At 48.4% G+C, this 16,924-nt stretch overlaps 8 protein-coding genes across 8 annotated transcripts; 2 read left to right on the forward strand and 6 right to left on the reverse strand.

Annotated features, from left to right (window-relative positions):
• Positions 1-150: 150 nt before the first annotated feature.
• On the reverse strand, positions 151-2,020 carry N7520_001971 (peptide MFS transporter; the record flags this gene model as incomplete). Its single annotated transcript, XM_057135906.1, has 3 exons — positions 151-1,532; positions 1,583-1,920; positions 1,983-2,020. 3 exons carry the CDS (start codon positions 2,018-2,020, stop codon positions 151-153), a joined length of 1,758 nt encoding a protein of 585 aa, XP_057001842.1.
• A 1,996-nt stretch (positions 2,021-4,016) lies between these two features.
• N7520_001972 (sulfotransferase family protein) lies at positions 4,017-4,798 on the reverse strand (the record flags this gene model as incomplete). The annotated part of the gene is made up of 3 exons (XM_057135907.1): positions 4,017-4,481; positions 4,539-4,708; positions 4,756-4,798. 3 exons carry the CDS (start codon positions 4,796-4,798, stop codon positions 4,017-4,019), a joined length of 678 nt encoding a protein of 225 aa, XP_057001843.1.
• Positions 4,799-5,858: 1,060 nt separating this feature from the next.
• Positions 5,859-6,581, reverse strand: N7520_001973 (ThiJ/PfpI family protein; the record flags this gene model as incomplete). Its single annotated transcript, XM_057135908.1, has 1 exon — positions 5,859-6,581. One exon carries the CDS (start codon positions 6,579-6,581, stop codon positions 5,859-5,861), a length of 723 nt encoding a protein of 240 aa, XP_057001844.1.
• A 335-nt stretch (positions 6,582-6,916) lies between these two features.
• xanG (cytochrome P450 monooxygenase xanG) lies at positions 6,917-8,541 on the reverse strand (the record flags this gene model as incomplete). Its single annotated transcript, XM_057135909.1, has 3 exons — positions 6,917-6,970; positions 7,040-7,888; positions 7,939-8,541. The coding sequence occupies 3 exons, from the start codon at positions 8,539-8,541 to the stop codon at positions 6,917-6,919; spliced, it is 1,506 nt and encodes a 501-aa protein (XP_057001845.1).
• Positions 8,542-9,741: 1,200 nt separating this feature from the next.
• On the reverse strand, positions 9,742-10,605 carry N7520_001975 (eukaryotic translation initiation factor 4E; the record flags this gene model as incomplete). The annotated part of the gene is made up of 3 exons (XM_057135910.1): positions 9,742-10,209; positions 10,298-10,369; positions 10,432-10,605. 3 exons carry the CDS (start codon positions 10,603-10,605, stop codon positions 9,742-9,744), a joined length of 714 nt encoding a protein of 237 aa, XP_057001846.1.
• A 532-nt stretch (positions 10,606-11,137) lies between these two features.
• Positions 11,138-11,893, reverse strand: N7520_001976 (Mpv17/PMP22 family protein; the record flags this gene model as incomplete). The annotated part of the gene is made up of 4 exons (XM_057135911.1): positions 11,138-11,553; positions 11,609-11,714; positions 11,767-11,821; positions 11,883-11,893. 4 exons carry the CDS (start codon positions 11,891-11,893, stop codon positions 11,138-11,140), a joined length of 588 nt encoding a protein of 195 aa, XP_057001847.1.
• A 552-nt stretch (positions 11,894-12,445) lies between these two features.
• On the forward strand, positions 12,446-13,506 carry N7520_001977 (40S ribosomal protein uS5; the record flags this gene model as incomplete). Its single annotated transcript, XM_057135912.1, has 3 exons — positions 12,446-12,774; positions 12,932-13,189; positions 13,249-13,506. Exons 1-3 carry the CDS (start codon positions 12,511-12,513, stop codon positions 13,504-13,506), a joined length of 780 nt encoding a protein of 259 aa, XP_057001848.1. The 5' UTR covers positions 12,446-12,510.
• Positions 13,507-14,141: 635 nt separating this feature from the next.
• On the forward strand, positions 14,142-15,795 carry N7520_001978 (uncharacterized protein; the record flags this gene model as incomplete). The annotated part of the gene is made up of 3 exons (XM_057135913.1): positions 14,142-14,247; positions 14,390-15,311; positions 15,387-15,795. The coding sequence occupies 3 exons, from the start codon at positions 14,142-14,144 to the stop codon at positions 15,793-15,795; spliced, it is 1,437 nt and encodes a 478-aa protein (XP_057001849.1).
• Positions 15,796-16,924: the final 1,129 nt, after the last annotated feature.

The raw sequence follows: 16,924 nt of genomic DNA on the forward strand, positions 1-16,924 counted from the left end.
TATTTACTACCGTATAGGCATGGATTAACTCATATACATATCGTCCCACATATCTGCCCAGCAGTCTAGACGCAGGAAGACCCTGCTCCCGCGCAGTGCAAATGCAAGCCCGAAAGCCCAAAAAAAAGAAAGACTTGAACAAATACATATCTACTGTTTAGTAGACTGACGGCGCTCCTCCTCAATAGGAGCATCGGGCATTCCATCGTCGGCATCGAGAGCGTTCAAATCGTCCTCTTGGGCATTGAGGTGGTGGAACACAAACCAGAAGATAATACCAGCCAGGAAAGAGGCACAGGCCAGACCGACAAACATCCACATAATGGCGGGATCAAACGCGGCAGGGGTCAAGGCCTCGGCGAGGGCGGATCCGAAGGCATTGGTAAGCAGGTACATCGACTGCACGAAGGACTTCATGGAAGGAGGAGCCTTGGTGTAGGCGTACTCCAGACCGGAGACGGAGGCGAAAATCTCGGAGATACCGATAAAGACGTAGGCCGGGGTTTGGATGGCGATGTGGACGTTGTTGCCTTGGGCGGTGCCGTCGACTTCAGACGCAGTGCACAGTGGGTGGCCGTAGCAGGGACCGGCGGAGTAGATCAAGTGCTGCACGATGGCGGCGTACATCATGGCCAAGGAGGCGACGACGAAACCAAGGGCAATACGGGTGATAGGGCGGAAGGGGATCTTCATACGGCGCATGGCGGGGTAGACTAGGGTCTCGAGCAGGGGGATGAAGACAATGATGGAGATCGGGTCAAAGTTCTGCATCAGATCGTTGGGAATGCCGTGGCCCTTCATCTGACCGGCCTGGGTGACGAAGTTGCCGGAGAATTGGCCGTACACGACCCAGTAGATGGGGTAGAACGCGAACACACGGCACGCGACGAGCGCACGCTTGAGCTCGTCAATGAAGTGGTCGTTCCAGGGCAGGGTAACCTGGGAGTTGCCGTTCTCAATCTGCCAGCTGGGCTTGGGGGCATCCATGTTGCGGTTGACAATCATCATTCCGATGGCCTTGAAAGCGTCGGTGATAATGGAACCCTGGGGAGGACGAACAACGTAGTACTTGCGGCCCAGGATCAGCGTCAGGGCACCGACGGCGAACATGCAAAGACACAGCAGGTAGCCGGACCAGAAGCCAATGTACAACTCCATGTATGGGGTGGCCAGCAGAGACAAGGAACCGAGGTTGATACATCCGTAGAAGATCATGTAGATGCGCTGGATGGTCAGAGCTGGATCGATAATGACGCGCTCGCCCTTCTTGGTGGTGCTGACAGCCATCTTCTTGCGCTTGTACTGATCCGCAATCAGGGGGGCGACATTACTCTTGATACCACCAGTTCCCAGACCGATGATCAAGATCGCCACGATGAAACCACCCAGACCGGCACCGTGTTCCAGGGCGGTAGGAATGGAAGTGCAGACGAGAATCAAGAGACCGACGAGGTAGATGCAGCAGAACCAGACAATGGTCTTGTACTTTCCGAGGTATTGATCGGCAACAATAGCACCGAGGATGGGAGTAACTATTAGGAGTCAGCCAGTGAAATTTGAACTTATAAAAGGCGAAGCGAACCATAACACCAGAACTGGAAGAAAGTAGTCAGACCAGTAGCACCCTGGTGAGCCATGCCCAGAGCACCACGACCCTCACTGCCGTCAAGGGGACGCTCAATATAGTTCTGGAACATGCCAGACATTCCGTAGTAGGTGAAACGCTCGCAAAGCTCAACAATTGCCACCAACCACGCTGAGAGGGGGAGGTTCTCCGCGACATGACGAAGGGTGCGCTTCTCATCATCATTGGGTTCCTCGCCGTCCACAGTAATCGAAAGAGCCTCCTTGTCGACGTCAAGATCCCTCTTCTCGTCGGTCACGATGACATGCTCCAAGGCAGTATCATTAGCATAGGCTCTAGAAAGGATGAGTCAGATCAAGCAAGATAATATGGAATATATGATGTAGGAAGTACATACGGAGGAGAGACCTCAACCGCGCGATCTGTGTTTGACATCGCAGATTATAGAAAATACAACCTTGTCTTCCAAGAGTAGCACAATGGACGTAGAGAAAAAGAAAAAAGACCCCAGAAACGGGACTGCGACCGTATACTATATAGTCAGTTTCTATTACCCAACACCCGAGGCGTAGTGGGGATGAACGGTCTTATCGGCGTGAACCGAGGAAAAAAAACAAAGGCCAAGACTTTAAAATGAATGGGACGACTTGCACAACAGCTAAGTAGGTCCCACTCACGCGACAGGATAAAAGAAATATTGTTCGCAGCCAATGCCCGTTCCCGTGGATGCGATCGGCAGGAGTCTGTAGCGGGACGAATTGCAATCCCGCTCATGCGCCAATGTAACCCCAGACATGGAAACACGAATGCAAAAAAAGCCTTCCATATGGCTGATAGCGCGGTGGTAAGCAACGTGCCAAGACTTGCCAATGTTTGTCCGATCAATCAGAAGGCGAGAAAATCTTGTCCGGGGCGCGACTCTAGTAAGATTAGGGCCAAAAACTTCCCACCTCGTCCAGCTCTCCACCCTTATCAGAACGAATCACCGGCAGTGCCAGTCGGAAAATGCCGGTGACCAGAAGAAAAGATCTTAGCGACATGTCTTATGCACGCGGATTGGAGTTCCTGTGATCCCGTTCGCCACGAGGCAAATCTCAACAAGGTCTTGGCGTCTAGGCGTAGCCGGAGACCAACCCGAGTTCCGGAAATCCCATCCATTCCATTCCTCAGCCGGAGACGGCGAACTCGGGATTTGGTGGTTTTTTTTCTTTACCAGAACATGATGGGTACCTGAGAGAAGAAATGCAACCCAGATGTATATTCGTAGAGGCTTGGATCTTTTCAGACCGAGTCGAAAACTCGGCCCGCTTTGACCACAAGGGATAAAAGACGCAGCCGGTGCATTGATTGCATGATCAATTCAATTTTTGCGACCATAGTTTCCCCGATCTCATAAGATGCTGATGGTGCATACTCCATAGAGATTCCTTGATTGTTGCCACTTTGACTGTAACGTTGGGGCCTTCCCCGCGTTACAGACTGTGGATTGAGAGTGAACCAACCCACCCGACATTCTTTTGAGTTTCGGAGATTGGGCTCAGTTGTCTTGGTTGTCTCGCGATGAGCTTGGTAATTGATTGCTACCCCGGAGTCCGTTCCTTCACGCTGGCCTGGGCATGCGGGGGGCCAAAGCGATCTGCAACAGGCATCAAAGGTTGAAACCTGCAGCAGCCGGTCATAGCCAATGTAAACCACCTTCTTGTTTAGGCTTCATTGTGGCACACTGATCCAGGCCATCGATTCTGGGGTATTTTTCTCTCGTAAACGCATGGCGGGTGAATGCGCAGGCGATGGAATGGAGGGTGGAGTCTGGCGTCTCTGCCAAGCCAAGATGGTTAGATAAGGAGGTTCTGAGGTGTCGAGAGTATTGGTCATGGTGTGGAGAGATAGTAGAGGGTCATTTTGGATAGATTGAAACCCATAACATCTCAAGTATGAAAAGGAAGCATTATCGGGTTGAAAGTTGAGAGGAGGAAGTTCAAAAGCAAGGGAAAAAGTTCAAGCCTGTCAGACGGGGACGCCCGCGTAAATAAAAGCCATTAAGACGTATACCTTATCGCTCCGACTTCGCTCTCTACAGCAAATAAGGAAAAGCCGGATCCGAGTCCCACTACTTCCACCAACAGGAGACTTATGATGAGGATTGTTATGGACTAGCTGCTTCGAAGGGCGCGCATCTAAGCCCTTGGCTGTTAACCACGACCTCTAAAAGGTCAGTTAAGGACGCCCAGATTCACGATCCGACACCGGCCATGTTTGCTCTTCTTCTGAATCCTTAAATGAATCCTCAAAGAGGTGAGTTCACATATGTTTATCAATGTGCAAGATCCGGCTGGTTCCTGGACACGCGTCAGGCTCCACGCCGGACTTCGGCTAAGCATTCCATTAAAGTTGTATATCCGTACTTGGCAAGATGATCCTCACCAGTTGATTATACAGACATGGTATGGTTTTTATCTCTTTCCACTTGCACTTCCTCCTTATACTTCACCCAATCATCCTTTCGTGGGAATTCCTCAACAGGTATCTCTCTCTTCAGGAAGCGACAAAGCGACTCCCAACCCTCTGCAACATTGAATTCGAGAAAGTCCCCTGCTCTGGATTTCATAAGCTGACGTACATGCTCATTATGCTCCACAAAGAGCGTACGTCCGTTGGCTTCAAAGTCATCATTCCACACATAAGTCTGTATCTTGCGGACCATCTCGTCGCGATCAAGACGCTTTGACCCTGTGTCGGCCCCAGCTTCTTTCTCCGCATTCCATGCGTGCAATAACGTGCTTTCCATTGACTTCATCCATCCGGCTCGGTCGCGTGTTAACAGTATCACCTTTGCTGAGGGATAAGCGGTGATTAGCTCATCGGGGAACATGGCAGCGGGAAAATCGCTCACTGCCTACAGCGAAAGCATGTTAGTTTCATTCCCCCCTTGTTAGGTAGGTCATAGTTTTACCGTGTACTCCCCGGCGAAAAGCTGGTCAAAATCATCTCGATCCACGCTCTTGCCTTGCTTGGCAAACTTGGCATCCATAGCTTTGGTCCAGAATGCATGGTCTTCTCTTATGGCGTTGTCTTTCATGTGGTAGACCTTGTATCCAAATAGATTTAGAGCAGTGGCAAGGCCTATTCTGTTATTAGATTACCAAAAATCCCGGACTTGACTTGCGTACTTTGAGTGCCTGTTCTGGGCAGACCAAGGACGAGGATCTCCATCTGAGCAATATGTTAGGAACAGAGGTTTAAAGGTGTGTACTCTAGAAAGATTCAATGATTTATCAAAAAAAACTTCGAAGCTCTTCCTATTTATACTTGATCTACAGTAATTCTGATCACAGTCTGTGATCCTGAAATTCCCGTGATAGTAGGAAGTCACCAGATCAGACGGACTCAAGCCCCCGGTTGCTGCCGATCAACCCGACGTCTTCCCGACGATTAGAAGTACACCTACTTACATCGAAACCTTCCTTGTTGATCTTTACACTTGCATCATTGGATCCTCAATTTGACGGGGCGGCTTTATTACCTTTGTAGTATGAATCCTGAATACCTTGGCAGTTGCTAGCTATATGTGGGGGCCACAGCGAAGCCGTATCGATCCGCAAGCTAGTACCTGCGAATGAGATGATACATGCTCGCCAATCTTCCCAGCTTGATTTCACTTCATAGGCCAGTCCATACCCTACAGAGTATGAGCCCTCTTTTGGTAAGCCTTGGACCACAGATCGGTCGAATTTAGCTTGCTAGTGTCCACTTGCTGTCAACCCTTTCCATCTTAGATGACTGTATGAAAGCCCCCATATAGTATCTCGGGCCAAAACATGGAAGATAAATAGCGGCTCATTTCCTGCAATTGAGAATATTTTATGTTATTGATTCTACTATCCATCACTACAATATCTACTATGATAAACCTTTACAAGCTCTTGCTTCTAGCTACCATGGCCGCTTTTTCCAATGCCTCATGTATGTTTCTGCCCCATCCTTTCAGGAATTCACTCATCTAATCTGGCTATAACAGGGTTTGGTCGCTGCACCTCAGATTCTGACTGTGAGCATTGTCAATCCTGCAATCTTAATGGAACGCCAGACTTCAACCCCTTTTTACGCTCGGTGCCTTTGATTTCATATGATAGATGGGCGATGTTGCCAAATTTCTAGAACTTTCTGTTTACTATTATATCATACTGAGTATACTTTATATCAGGTTGAGATGTGAAGGGTTAAATTGATTTACTACTTAGATTTAAGTATCCTCTGTATGTCCTATACAGGCTCAGTCTAAGATGCAGTGAAACTTCGTAGGCCAGTCCCCATTCTGCGGCTCTTGCCACCCATACTCCATAGTTTTAGAAACAGATGACGCCGCTTCAGCACTTAGAAGTCGGCAAATGATGTAGAACGTCGCGTCGATGCCGGCGCTCGTCCCGCCAGAGGATATAATCTGGACTCTGGTTCTTTTTACAACCCCGCCGTCAACGAACCGTCGATGCACAATCTTTGTCGAGAGTTTTGCTTGGTCCTGCGTAGAACAGAGTTCTCCCAATATTTCCAGGGCGAGGTGGTGTGCTGTTACAGTTAGTCCGGATAGAATACCGGCTGCGCCGAGAAGTACTGCACCCGTGCAGACCGAGACGAGGACACGGGAACGAGTAAGCTCTGAAGTATATCGGCGAATCAAATTTAATTCCGGGATTTTGGTGTCGTTGATTATCTTCTGGAGGGTTGGTAGTGAAGCGCCAGGAACTATGAGGATATCATATTGTGCGATACTATCCAGAGTGTCTGGTAACCAGATATCGGGTTTGATGTGAAGATAGCTCGAGGTGTGGACCATATTCTTCTGGGCGATAGTCTTGACTTCGAAAACGGGATCCGGATCGTCTTGATGCGAGACGTGAGACATCACTTGCATCGGACCTGTGAAGTCGAGGATATCTGCGCCGTGATAGATCAGCACGGCGACCTTATACTTTTTCTTCGGAGGTGGTTCAGACATGGTCATTGATCGTTGGGTCAAGCTTAGTTTAGGCGTGTTGGAAGAGACATCTAGCTCAACTCAAAGTATCAAAGTAGCAGAAGATTATCACTAAGTAATTCAAAATTACAATCTGAAGATTAGACTCTGCCATGCTTCATTTCTGTACTACCTCCGTTCATAGCCATATTTGCCGACAAAGTAAGAAGGGACTGTGTTCTCATTTATAGTGGTATATTCAAGTCTACGAGCCCTTATCGCCCTTTAGTCTTGACCAAGGTTTTTAAACAAACATAATCTGCAAAGGCGGAGCTATCAGAACAGGCTCACAGGTCCAAAATCTTTACTCATTGTTCTCATTTCCTCTCTTCGACGATCACACGAAGCGTCAGTGGCGCCAATATCCCACCCTGTCAAGATATCAGCCGATGACTCACTCCGACGCAGGTCACGTCAGGTATGTATGCAGATTCACTCACCGATGTCAATTTCAGTTCGTAGGTTGGGTCAACCGTCCAGGTGATTCGCCGGACCATCTCGAATAACAGGATCTTCATTTGAAGTAACGCGAAGCCTTGACCTAGGCATTTTCGGGAGTGGGCGTTGAACGCGATAAATTGGCACTGTGTTGTCTTGCTACGGACTGCGTTCTGAATCGATTTGACGTCGCTTCCCCAGCGCTCTGGTATGAAGTCTCGGGCTGTGGGTCCCCATACCTGTGTGTCCGTCTGTACACCAAAGGCATTCCAGCCTACCCATGTGTGGTTTGGGATCACGATGTCGCCGCCAAGGACTGTTTTAGAAGTCGTAACTCTATTAATTAGCTGGGAGACTGGGGGGTAGAGCCGGAGGAGCTCGAGGACGACGGCGAAGAGGTAGGGCATTGAGTTTACATCGTCGGTTGACGGATTCAGGGTATTCATGGCAAGGATCTCCGCGCGAAGCTTCTTTTGCACGGCCTGATTATTTCCCAGCTCCCAGAACGCGGAGTTGAGGAGCTGCTGGACGTTTTCATGGGCGGTTAGGAAGGTGACCTTGAGGTTATTGCGGTATTGTTTCTCGGTGATCTTTTCTTCTTTGAGGGCCCGGTCAAGCAGGTCGACTACTTGTTCTGTATCGTTCCCTTGGTAGGTCGCTGGGGCGCGTTTCCGAACAGTCTCGCACAGTAGCTCTCCGAACTCCTGCATGATATCAAAGGCCACCTGCCGCTGGCGAAACAGATAGGGAAACTTGTCTAGGTCAGGGAAATTGAAGAAGAGCGGTTTGAAAAGTGTCTTTTTTATGATTGTCTGCAGCTGTTCGAGACGCTGCCCAGGCTTCTCCAATGACTGCTTCTGTCAGTATAAACATAAATAGAACCGAAGACGATCCCACATACCTCTAGATCAACACCCATGAAATTCAGCCCCATACAACTCAAGGCCCATCGCTGGATAATAGCATTCACAGAAATACCCAGGCCGACCTGCGTCTGCTCATCCAACAAAATATCCACAAATAATCCGGATTTCTCCAACAATGGCCCCGAGTCCGTAATTCGCCTCTGCAGGCCAGGCTTCATAATCGATGTGAAAAGCTTCCAGTTTCCCCCATGCGCATTGATAATGTTGTCCCCCACTAGCGCCGCAATCACACTCCACGGGATCTTCTTCTGGCTGCCTGCCTTTGCATAAGCATCTTCATGCCGGAACATATCCACTAGGTATGACGGACGTGTCACGAGGACGTTCCATCGGCCCGCGAACCAAATTTTAACAGCGCCGTATTTTTCAAGGGGAGGTCGGAGCCAGCGGTCATAGATTGTATCTTGGCCCATGTCACTCCAAAGGCCTATTAGGGATATGTAGATTGGTACCGTGGGAATATTCTTGGGCATGTCGGATGGTATACGAATATACCAGTATAGGACTAGGATAGCTGTGAAGAGGAGTATAATCACACCTTTTGTCCAACTGAGAACTGGGGCGGAGACTGTGTCCATGTTGACGGGTACCAGGGTAATTGATGGTCTCCAAACAGGGAAGGCTGAGAACAGGAGAAAATTCAAGAATAAGACCAGCAATCAGGTTGGAGTCTCTGATCGTCCATTTATGCACAAACGGAAGAATTCAATTGTCATCGCTAACTTTCAGTGTTGCTGACTACGACCGCTTGACGCGGGATCTTCATTGACTGGCATGTCGCTAGGATGGGGACACAGACATGATATTGATGAGACATGCTGACCGATACTGTGACATTATCAAGCCAAATCCATGGAATTCTTATATCTGAGCTCATTTTGTGTTACAGGTCTTGAGAAGGTTGAGTCGGATAGAAAATAGTTTAATAGTTATAGTTAGATTGGCGCCCATTTGCGGGTTTCACGGTCAACGGATTATCACAAACATAGATGTGGCTGGATTCTCAAGATTGGGTCTTACATACCTATATACGTAATGAAGGTGCTTATATGATTTTAATTTCCGAATTATGATCAATAATTGGGATTTTTACGGTCAAATGTCAATTGATTGATGTTCGGGTTGGGAGTAATACGTACGGGTGGAGAAACATATATATATACATTGTATTTTGAAAAAGATGGGAGCATTCCTGGATTGAATGAAACCACGTGTGTAATTTCCGGAGGTCGAGCTATTTAAAATTTGAATTTTCTTGCATTTTCAAGTTCAAAGCGATGCCCAGTAGCTGAAATAGATGTCGTGGAAATATATGGGGTGGGCGAGCTGGAAGCCTTAGAATTACCTATCAGTGCTCTGATCTATTTAAACTCGTGGTTATTCGGTTTGATTTCATCAATTCATAATAAATTGAAAACTATAAGACATACTTTCTAAACAACAGACCAAATGGCCAACGACATATGCCTCATAAAATGCGTTTGGTAGAGTAAGATACATGTCGCAAGCAATCAGGGTCGTCACTGGAAATAATAAGATAAAAAAGGAAAATCCTGCAAATGAGACAAGAAAATGCAGCAGGTGCTAAGAGACTGCCAGGTGGGAATCATCAACTTTTCCTTCGTTTTGCAACTCCACTCCCAAGTCCAGGTCTGGTGTAGGTGGATCGTCACAAGACATACCCCGCCACCGCATTCCCTTTGATAATAATATTGTTATCATATCAAAGGCGAAATTCACATCACCGATTCGAGTATTCGAGTATTCAATCCGATGGTCTAAACGGTGTACTTGGCCTTGGCACGGGTGCTGCCACTGTGCGCACTGTCAGTGTGACCGGAGAACTCCACCACGTCCGCCTCCTTCAAGCGCAGCACCTCCTTAAACCGTCCACCGATAGCCTCCAAGATTTCCTTGCCCTGGGCGGGAGTACGGGCATTCTTGTCGCCAGGAACGCCCTTGCCCACGGAACGGGTCCACAAACCAACACGGTAGAAACCCTTGCGCACGTTGACGACCACACCCATCACTTCGTTGTCACCTTCGGCCTCGAGGGTCTCGCCGATTGCGGAAAGCTGCGCGTGCAGCCAGAGATCGTCGATCGGAACGGAGCGCTTATCCTTGAATTGGTAGGACCATTTGCCACCGTGCTTGTTTTGGGCATCCTCCCATTCCGGTCGAACGCCCTTTTTGAAGAGGTGGTAGTCGGCCTTGAGGCCCAGCTCGGAGGTGGGAGTGATATTGTTCTAAAAGGGGAAGGGAGGGTCAGTCGTCATGCTATACACGCTTTGTGTCTGGGTATATATATGTAAGGGCAACTGTCGGGTTACGTACGTAAATGCCCCAGAATTCCTCCACGGAGCTGAATGTCACGACTTCCTTCAGCAAATCATTCCAGTTATCTCCCTAAATAGAATAGAGGTCAGCGATTGGGTGATTCGGTCAGGGGGCCAGCGATGAAAACGAACCTTGCCGCTGGGGGGCTTGGTGAACCAGAGTGTCCACTCATGCATGAGCGGGTGCTTCACGTTGAAGTTCTCGGGGTTGTGGAATACAGTCACTAGCTCGTCGGTTGAGGTAGCAACGGCGGGAGCGGTGTTTTCATCGGCCACAGGGTGACCGTTCTCTGCGACTGCAGCCATGGTGGGTGGTTGGTGGGTGATGAAAGACGGAAGGTAAAGGTTGGGGGTTTTGAGTCGGGCAAGCGCTAAAGCCGAATAGCAAAAGCGAAAGTAGCCTGAAAAGTGAGTGGGACAGAGAGATCTGCTCCAGGCAGTCCAAGCAGTATAGCGTGGGGGGGAGGAAAGAAAAGAGGTTGTTGGGCGAGACGATTAAAGGACCCGCACCGAAGTTTTGAAGTTGGAGATTCATTCCGCTCAAAAAAAGCGGCGAAAAACTCTTGCCTCTTTGGGTCGGGCCGCACAGCCCTAACAGTACAGAGTAGATCTGAAAGCAATGTGTTTAAATTATAGATTATCGTTTGTTATATGTTTGAAATAACTCCGTATCCAATTCTATGATAAAGAAATACCAATCTACCTATATACAGAAACCAGTGTAGATACTAGATCGACCGACCAAAGACTCTATAAGAAATGCTAATGACTCGCCAGGGAAGCATGGGGATATAGTGAATATCAAAGATGTCAAAGGTTTGTACATCGCCTTTACTCTTCACCGCTGTTTAATAAGCTGAGGAAACAGTTCCATCCTAGAGTGATTTAGTACAGAAATGATAAGAATAGGACCCAATGACGAGGATGAAAGGCCAAGGGATCGCTCACCTAAGCTGACAATGTTGACTACCAGAACACGTAGTTCTAGGGGCACAAATGTAAAGTTTACACCTTGAACAAATGGCCAGACCAGGAGGTTGGCCTTATAGCTGGGCAGCCAGGATTGGCGCAACTTCTGCCGTACGTCAGATCCCTCCATAATTGCCATTGAAGACAAGAAGCAGGTCAACTGGATCGGAGCAAACACAGCCTGGTCCGCTGCGACACGGGCGATAGTGGTTCCAGCTCTGCTCTTGAGAACGACGTGACGCTGGAGAATACGGAACCACTGGGTAGCGACAGGACCGAATACCGCTAGAAGAACGAAATGAGCATGAGAAATGGATACTTGAGAGGGTGTGCGACCAACCTCCACCGTAGAGAGCCATGCGACCGGTGCGCGCAAAGTCATGCTTCTCGAGGCCACGGCGGTCAACCGCCTGCTGCGCCAGGATATCTCCACTGCCGAACAACACCTAGTTAAATTAGACGGAAAGGATGAAATGAAAGTTCAAGAGGAAATCGTACCGCGCTGCTGATGCTGGTGGTCAGGATGGGCCTCGCAGCTAATTTGGCTTGGTACCTGGATCGATAAAGTCGGTCAGTGAAGATTCGTGAAATGGGGATTGGAGGTGTAAACAAACCAGCGCAGCATGGTGATTGTGAAGGAGTATGAGAGGAGATAAAAAGGCAAGAGAATGAAACGCAATACAATGCTATCAAAAAAGGACAGGAAGGGTTCGAACAAGATCAAGACTGGGGCTATGACATCTTTAAATTGCGGAGTCAAATTGCCCGTTCAACAAGATTAGTTCCCGACACCTGATTAGGAAGTCGATCCGATAGTTGCAGTCTTACATCATTGATCGTCACATTCATTAGAAAAAAAGAAAAAGCGAATTGACATTCACTTTAATTCTCAGGAGTGTTATCTATAGTTGAAATCAGTACTATGTCAGACTGCATCTTCATTTCACTCTATCAAGTGGAATCATTTGGAGATCTCGAGATCAAAGCGGAGTTATTAGTCACCTGACTATTAAATGACTAATCCAATCACTAGCGCACGTGCCATCCAGACCCAACCGTCTCTTACATAATACCCGTCCCCCTCCACCTCAAAACAGCAATAGGGCTAGGGCACCACATAGGGCAGCCCGACTCGCTTAGCTTTCCACCCGCAAATTTCGGTGCCAAACACCTGTATCGAAGTCTCCGACGACCGCTAAACGACAAAACAACCCCTTCCCGTCGCCCTCACATACATCCAAAATGGCTGACGCTGCTCCCCGTGGACGTGGTGGATTCGGTTCGCGTGGCGACCGTGGTGGTGACCGTGGCCGTGGCCGCCGTGGTCGTGGCCGTCGTGGAGGCAAGCAGGAGGAGAAGGAGTGGCAGCCCGTCACCAAGCTCGGCCGTCTCGTCAAGGCCGGCAAGATCACCAGCATGGAGCAGATCTACCTCCACTCTCTGCCCGTCAAGGAGTACCAGATTGTTGACTTCTTCCTGCCCAAGCTGAAGGATGAGGTTATGAAGGTACGACTACGACCACCGACAAGAATGCGCGCACAATTGGGAATCGCAGAATCGCATGGGGATCAAATTTCCACCCGAACCACCTGCCATTCTCCGATCGAGAGAGCGTAACAGTATGGGATTTCGAGACTAATTCGATCTTTTTCTCCACCTATAGATCAAGCCCGTCCAGAAGCAGACCCGTGCCGGTCAGCGTACCCGTTTCAAGGCCATCGTCCTCATCGGTGACGGCGAGGGTCACATCGGTCTCGGTATCAAGACCTCCAAGGAAGTCGCTACCGCCATCCGCGCTGCCATCACCATTGCCAAGCTCGCTGTCCTGCCCGTCCGCCGCGGTTACTGGGGTACCAACCTTGGTGAGCCTCACTCTCTGCCCGTCAAGCAGAGCGGAAAGTGTGGTTCCGTCTCCGTCCGTGTATGTACAACTTGAGTCGTGATGGATTTGGTGTCTGTTTTTGCTAATAGCTGCTCTAGCTCATCCCCGCTCCCCGTGGTACTGGCCTTGTTGCCTCCCCCGCCGTCAAGCGTCTGCTCCAGCTCGCCGGTGTCGAGGATGCTTACACCTCCTCTTCCGGTTCCACCAAGACCCTCGAGAACACCCTCAAGGCCACCTTCGTTGCCGTCGTCAACACCTACGGTTTCCTCACCCCCAACCTCTGGAAGGAGACTAAGCTCATCCGCTCTCCTCTCGAGGAGTTCGGTGATGTTCTGCGCCAGGGCAAGAAGTACTAGGCTGTTGAGAATGATGCACGCATGATTTAGTTCCGAGTTTCTTTACCACCCCCCAAATTTAAAAGGTGTTTTTTATTGTGCTGGATCTAAAGTGACTTGCGTGTTTGATTTCTCCCCCAAAAAGGCTCCGGGTGTCCATGGATGTATTTAACGGGAAGGGCAAAGAGAAAAAGCAAGTCCATCAGCCATTATCTCTTTCATGAGTAAATCGTAGGTCTTTTCCCAGTGGGATATCCTAGTCTACCTTCTCATATGCTAGGTTCATACTGGTAGGGGCATTCGATGTTCTATGTTGATTCAAATACACCAATCATGGACAACCCGACAGCGCTAGGACCTTCGACAAGCTCAGCTGATCGGTTCAGCTCAAATGGAGTAGTCTTGATTCGTGCTTACTGCCCAGAGCTTCTCTGCTTGTCTTTAACATAGATCGGTTTACCTTGGTAGGTGGTATAGATAAATCTTGGTGAAATCTAAAAACAAATCTATGCTCTATGGCACAAGAGCGCCTGCCTCACTAGGCCGACATGAGACTTCATACTCCCCCTCTCTCTTCTGAGATCGAGACTTCTCATCTCAACCATCTCATCTTTCTTTTTGTCTTGAGACTTCAAAAACATTGCATCGCATTTGATATGGACGATCACCCAGAACACTGGAGGCACACCCTTATGGGCTGGGATTTCTGGAAGGATGCAGCAGTCTATGAGGAACAATGCAGGGATAACAAATTGCATGAAGGTACGCTTTTCTTTAACCTTTGATTTTTGCGATTGAATTCCTTGTTACATCTCACAGGGTTCCTTCTCTTTCCACTTCTACCTTTACACTCCTCCACTTCCCATATCAAACTTGACTACAAGTATTGATCAACAAACTCCAGAGCGTGATCCCAACCTCCTCAAACGCTTTCCTTTCAATCTGGGCCCTGAGCAAGGGCCTTACGCCAAGGAGCAAGAGCAAGTACAGGACAGAAACAGAGACAAGACACCCGTGGATGAACCAGAACCAGCCCCAACCCCAATTCCCCAACGGCGCCGCAAACTCAGCATGTCCGACATAACAGGAGTTTCTGGTCTTCGTCACCACAGGACTGTGACAGCAGCAACTTCCAGACTCCGAGATCTTGGCCGTCGTCGTCACCCATCGCCAACTCGTCCGACAGCGCCACCTCGGCTATTTCCCCAGTGGACTGTAGACAATCGACTTACCTTTAGGTCATCGCTGATGGGAAAGCTTGCACAACGAGAGCCAACGGTTGAGGAGACTGAGGAAACTGAGGAGACTGAGGAGTCTGCTACATCTTCCCTTTCTGTACCGCCTTTCAAGATCTCGGCATCTATGCCAAGTTCTCCACGCCCGCCTACTCCTCCAGTGGCAGACCGTGCCAGTTCTGACGCAGGAGTTTTCGAATATGACATGGGAATAGCAACACCGGAAAGGCCCCTGCTCAATTTTCGTGGTGGCCACAACTGGTCCATCATTCCGGTAACTAGGAAACGACTTGGTCTTGATTTGTTCCGGCCTTATGACACCACAGCCTATGATGACAACTGGCTCGACCGGGCTCCATTGGAAGCTCTGTCGAAGTTTCGGGGTTTACGCTCACTCAAGATCACGGGGATGATGCAGTCATATCAGAGATCTATTTGGCAAGCTGCGTGGTTGAACCGGGAGCTGGACGAGCTGGAGCTTGAGATGGCGCTGGAGCCCGAGATTGTGAACCCGATCCTTCAGCGCAGGTGGAAGGATATCAATGAGAAGTGGGCCATGGATAGGAGGATGGGTGGTGAGCCAGTTTATTTGTCGGTTTCCTTCTTGTTCACTTGATCCTAGCATTGCACACGGCAGGGAGTACAGACATACTGATTCATTTTTAGTGGAAATGGTGGATATCGAGGCTATGGTGAAATAAACACGAATATCGGATTTGGAGAATACCTCGACAAGCGAGCCATTGAAACAGCCAAAGTCAGCGCTTTGCACATGGGACACCCCAGTCGCCGCCTGTCAATCTGTAAGCTCACACTGAGCGGATTTATCGTGGACGCTGATCCAATCATCCAGTGGTTTGACCCTGAGAAGCTGCGCACCATACAATTTAAGGGTTATTGCGTTGATGCCGGGCTCTGGCTGCCGCTTTCTATGAGAAGCGTTTCTATTCAAGTTCCCAAGAAGATTCATCTGCAAGCCGTGCCCTTTGGTTATGTCAAAGTTAATTTGGAGAAGGATTTGAAGGCCTTGGAGATCCGCGGTGGAAAGGTCTTGGAGAGTACGATGGATTCATGAATATGCTTTCAGCCTTTCAAGCACGGCGCTATGTTTTACAAATATGCATTAAGGACCCTATGATTTTGGTTCTGGAGTTACTGGATATTACTTCCCAGGGACTGTCTTGACAACCCACTTGAGATGAAGTAAAATAACAAAGCCCACCTGGCCTTCTTTAATTTGGGATTTTTTGAGCAAGCCATCAATTTGTGTAAATCGTGTTCTTCCGCCCTCTCAACGACAAATTCCTCGTTTTTTAAGTCACCATTTCCGCATCAGAATGGTGATTAGGAACAGATTGCCCCAATCCCCTCAGTTGTGATATGCATAACCTTGACGATTATATATAAATGATTGCATTGAGAATCCAAAAGATAAGCTTACGTTATCAGCTGTAAGGGGTGATGGCGCAATGGTAACGCGTCTGATTCCAGCGATTAGGGATTATTATAATCCCAATTGGGGTCTCCAGAAGACTGGGAGTTCGATTCTCTCTCGCCTCATTTTTTTGCCCCAGTAGAGATGATATAGGATAGGCCTTGAGGCTTAAGGCGAGCATCTACTAGCATAGATAGCATAAAAAATGATAATAAAAATAAACTGTGATCTGTTTTTGTCACTTTTACCTAAGCGATCTTTCTAAGAATAAGAATAATCTCTAATCTACAGTATTCTTCATCTAGTTGTGTGAAAAAGCGGGTAGATTTTAGACACGTGGGAAATTTAACGAATTTATAACTTTATACTATCTAATCATCCATAAACCGTATTTAAAACCCAAAGTATATCTCATGGGGTGATGGCGCAATGGTAACGCGTCTGATTCCAGCCATATGGTGTCTCCAGAAGATTGGGAGTTCGATTCTCTCTCGCCTCATTTTTTTACTACCACGAAATGTGGTTTGCTGTCCTCTATACTAAGAAAACGATTATTTACTAGACTTTTTTTGTCAAACTTCTTTACTGCGCATTTTACTGAATAAGATTTTGATTCTGCAGTTACGTTAATACTGAGACTATCTTACACGACAACCGAAATAAGAGATCATAAAGAAAGTAAATTCCACCTGGCCTTCCAATCTGGTACGAAACTTGTAAAGCAATGCTTGATCAACCCCATTTCATCAAGTTGTGTCGCGTGTGTTTT

This window comes from Penicillium odoratum, assembly GCF_028828045.1.
Source record: "Penicillium odoratum strain IBT 22623 chromosome Unknown utg000001l_segment0_segment0, whole genome shotgun sequence".
NCBI lineage: Eukaryota > Fungi > Ascomycota > Eurotiomycetes > Eurotiales > Aspergillaceae > Penicillium > Penicillium odoratum.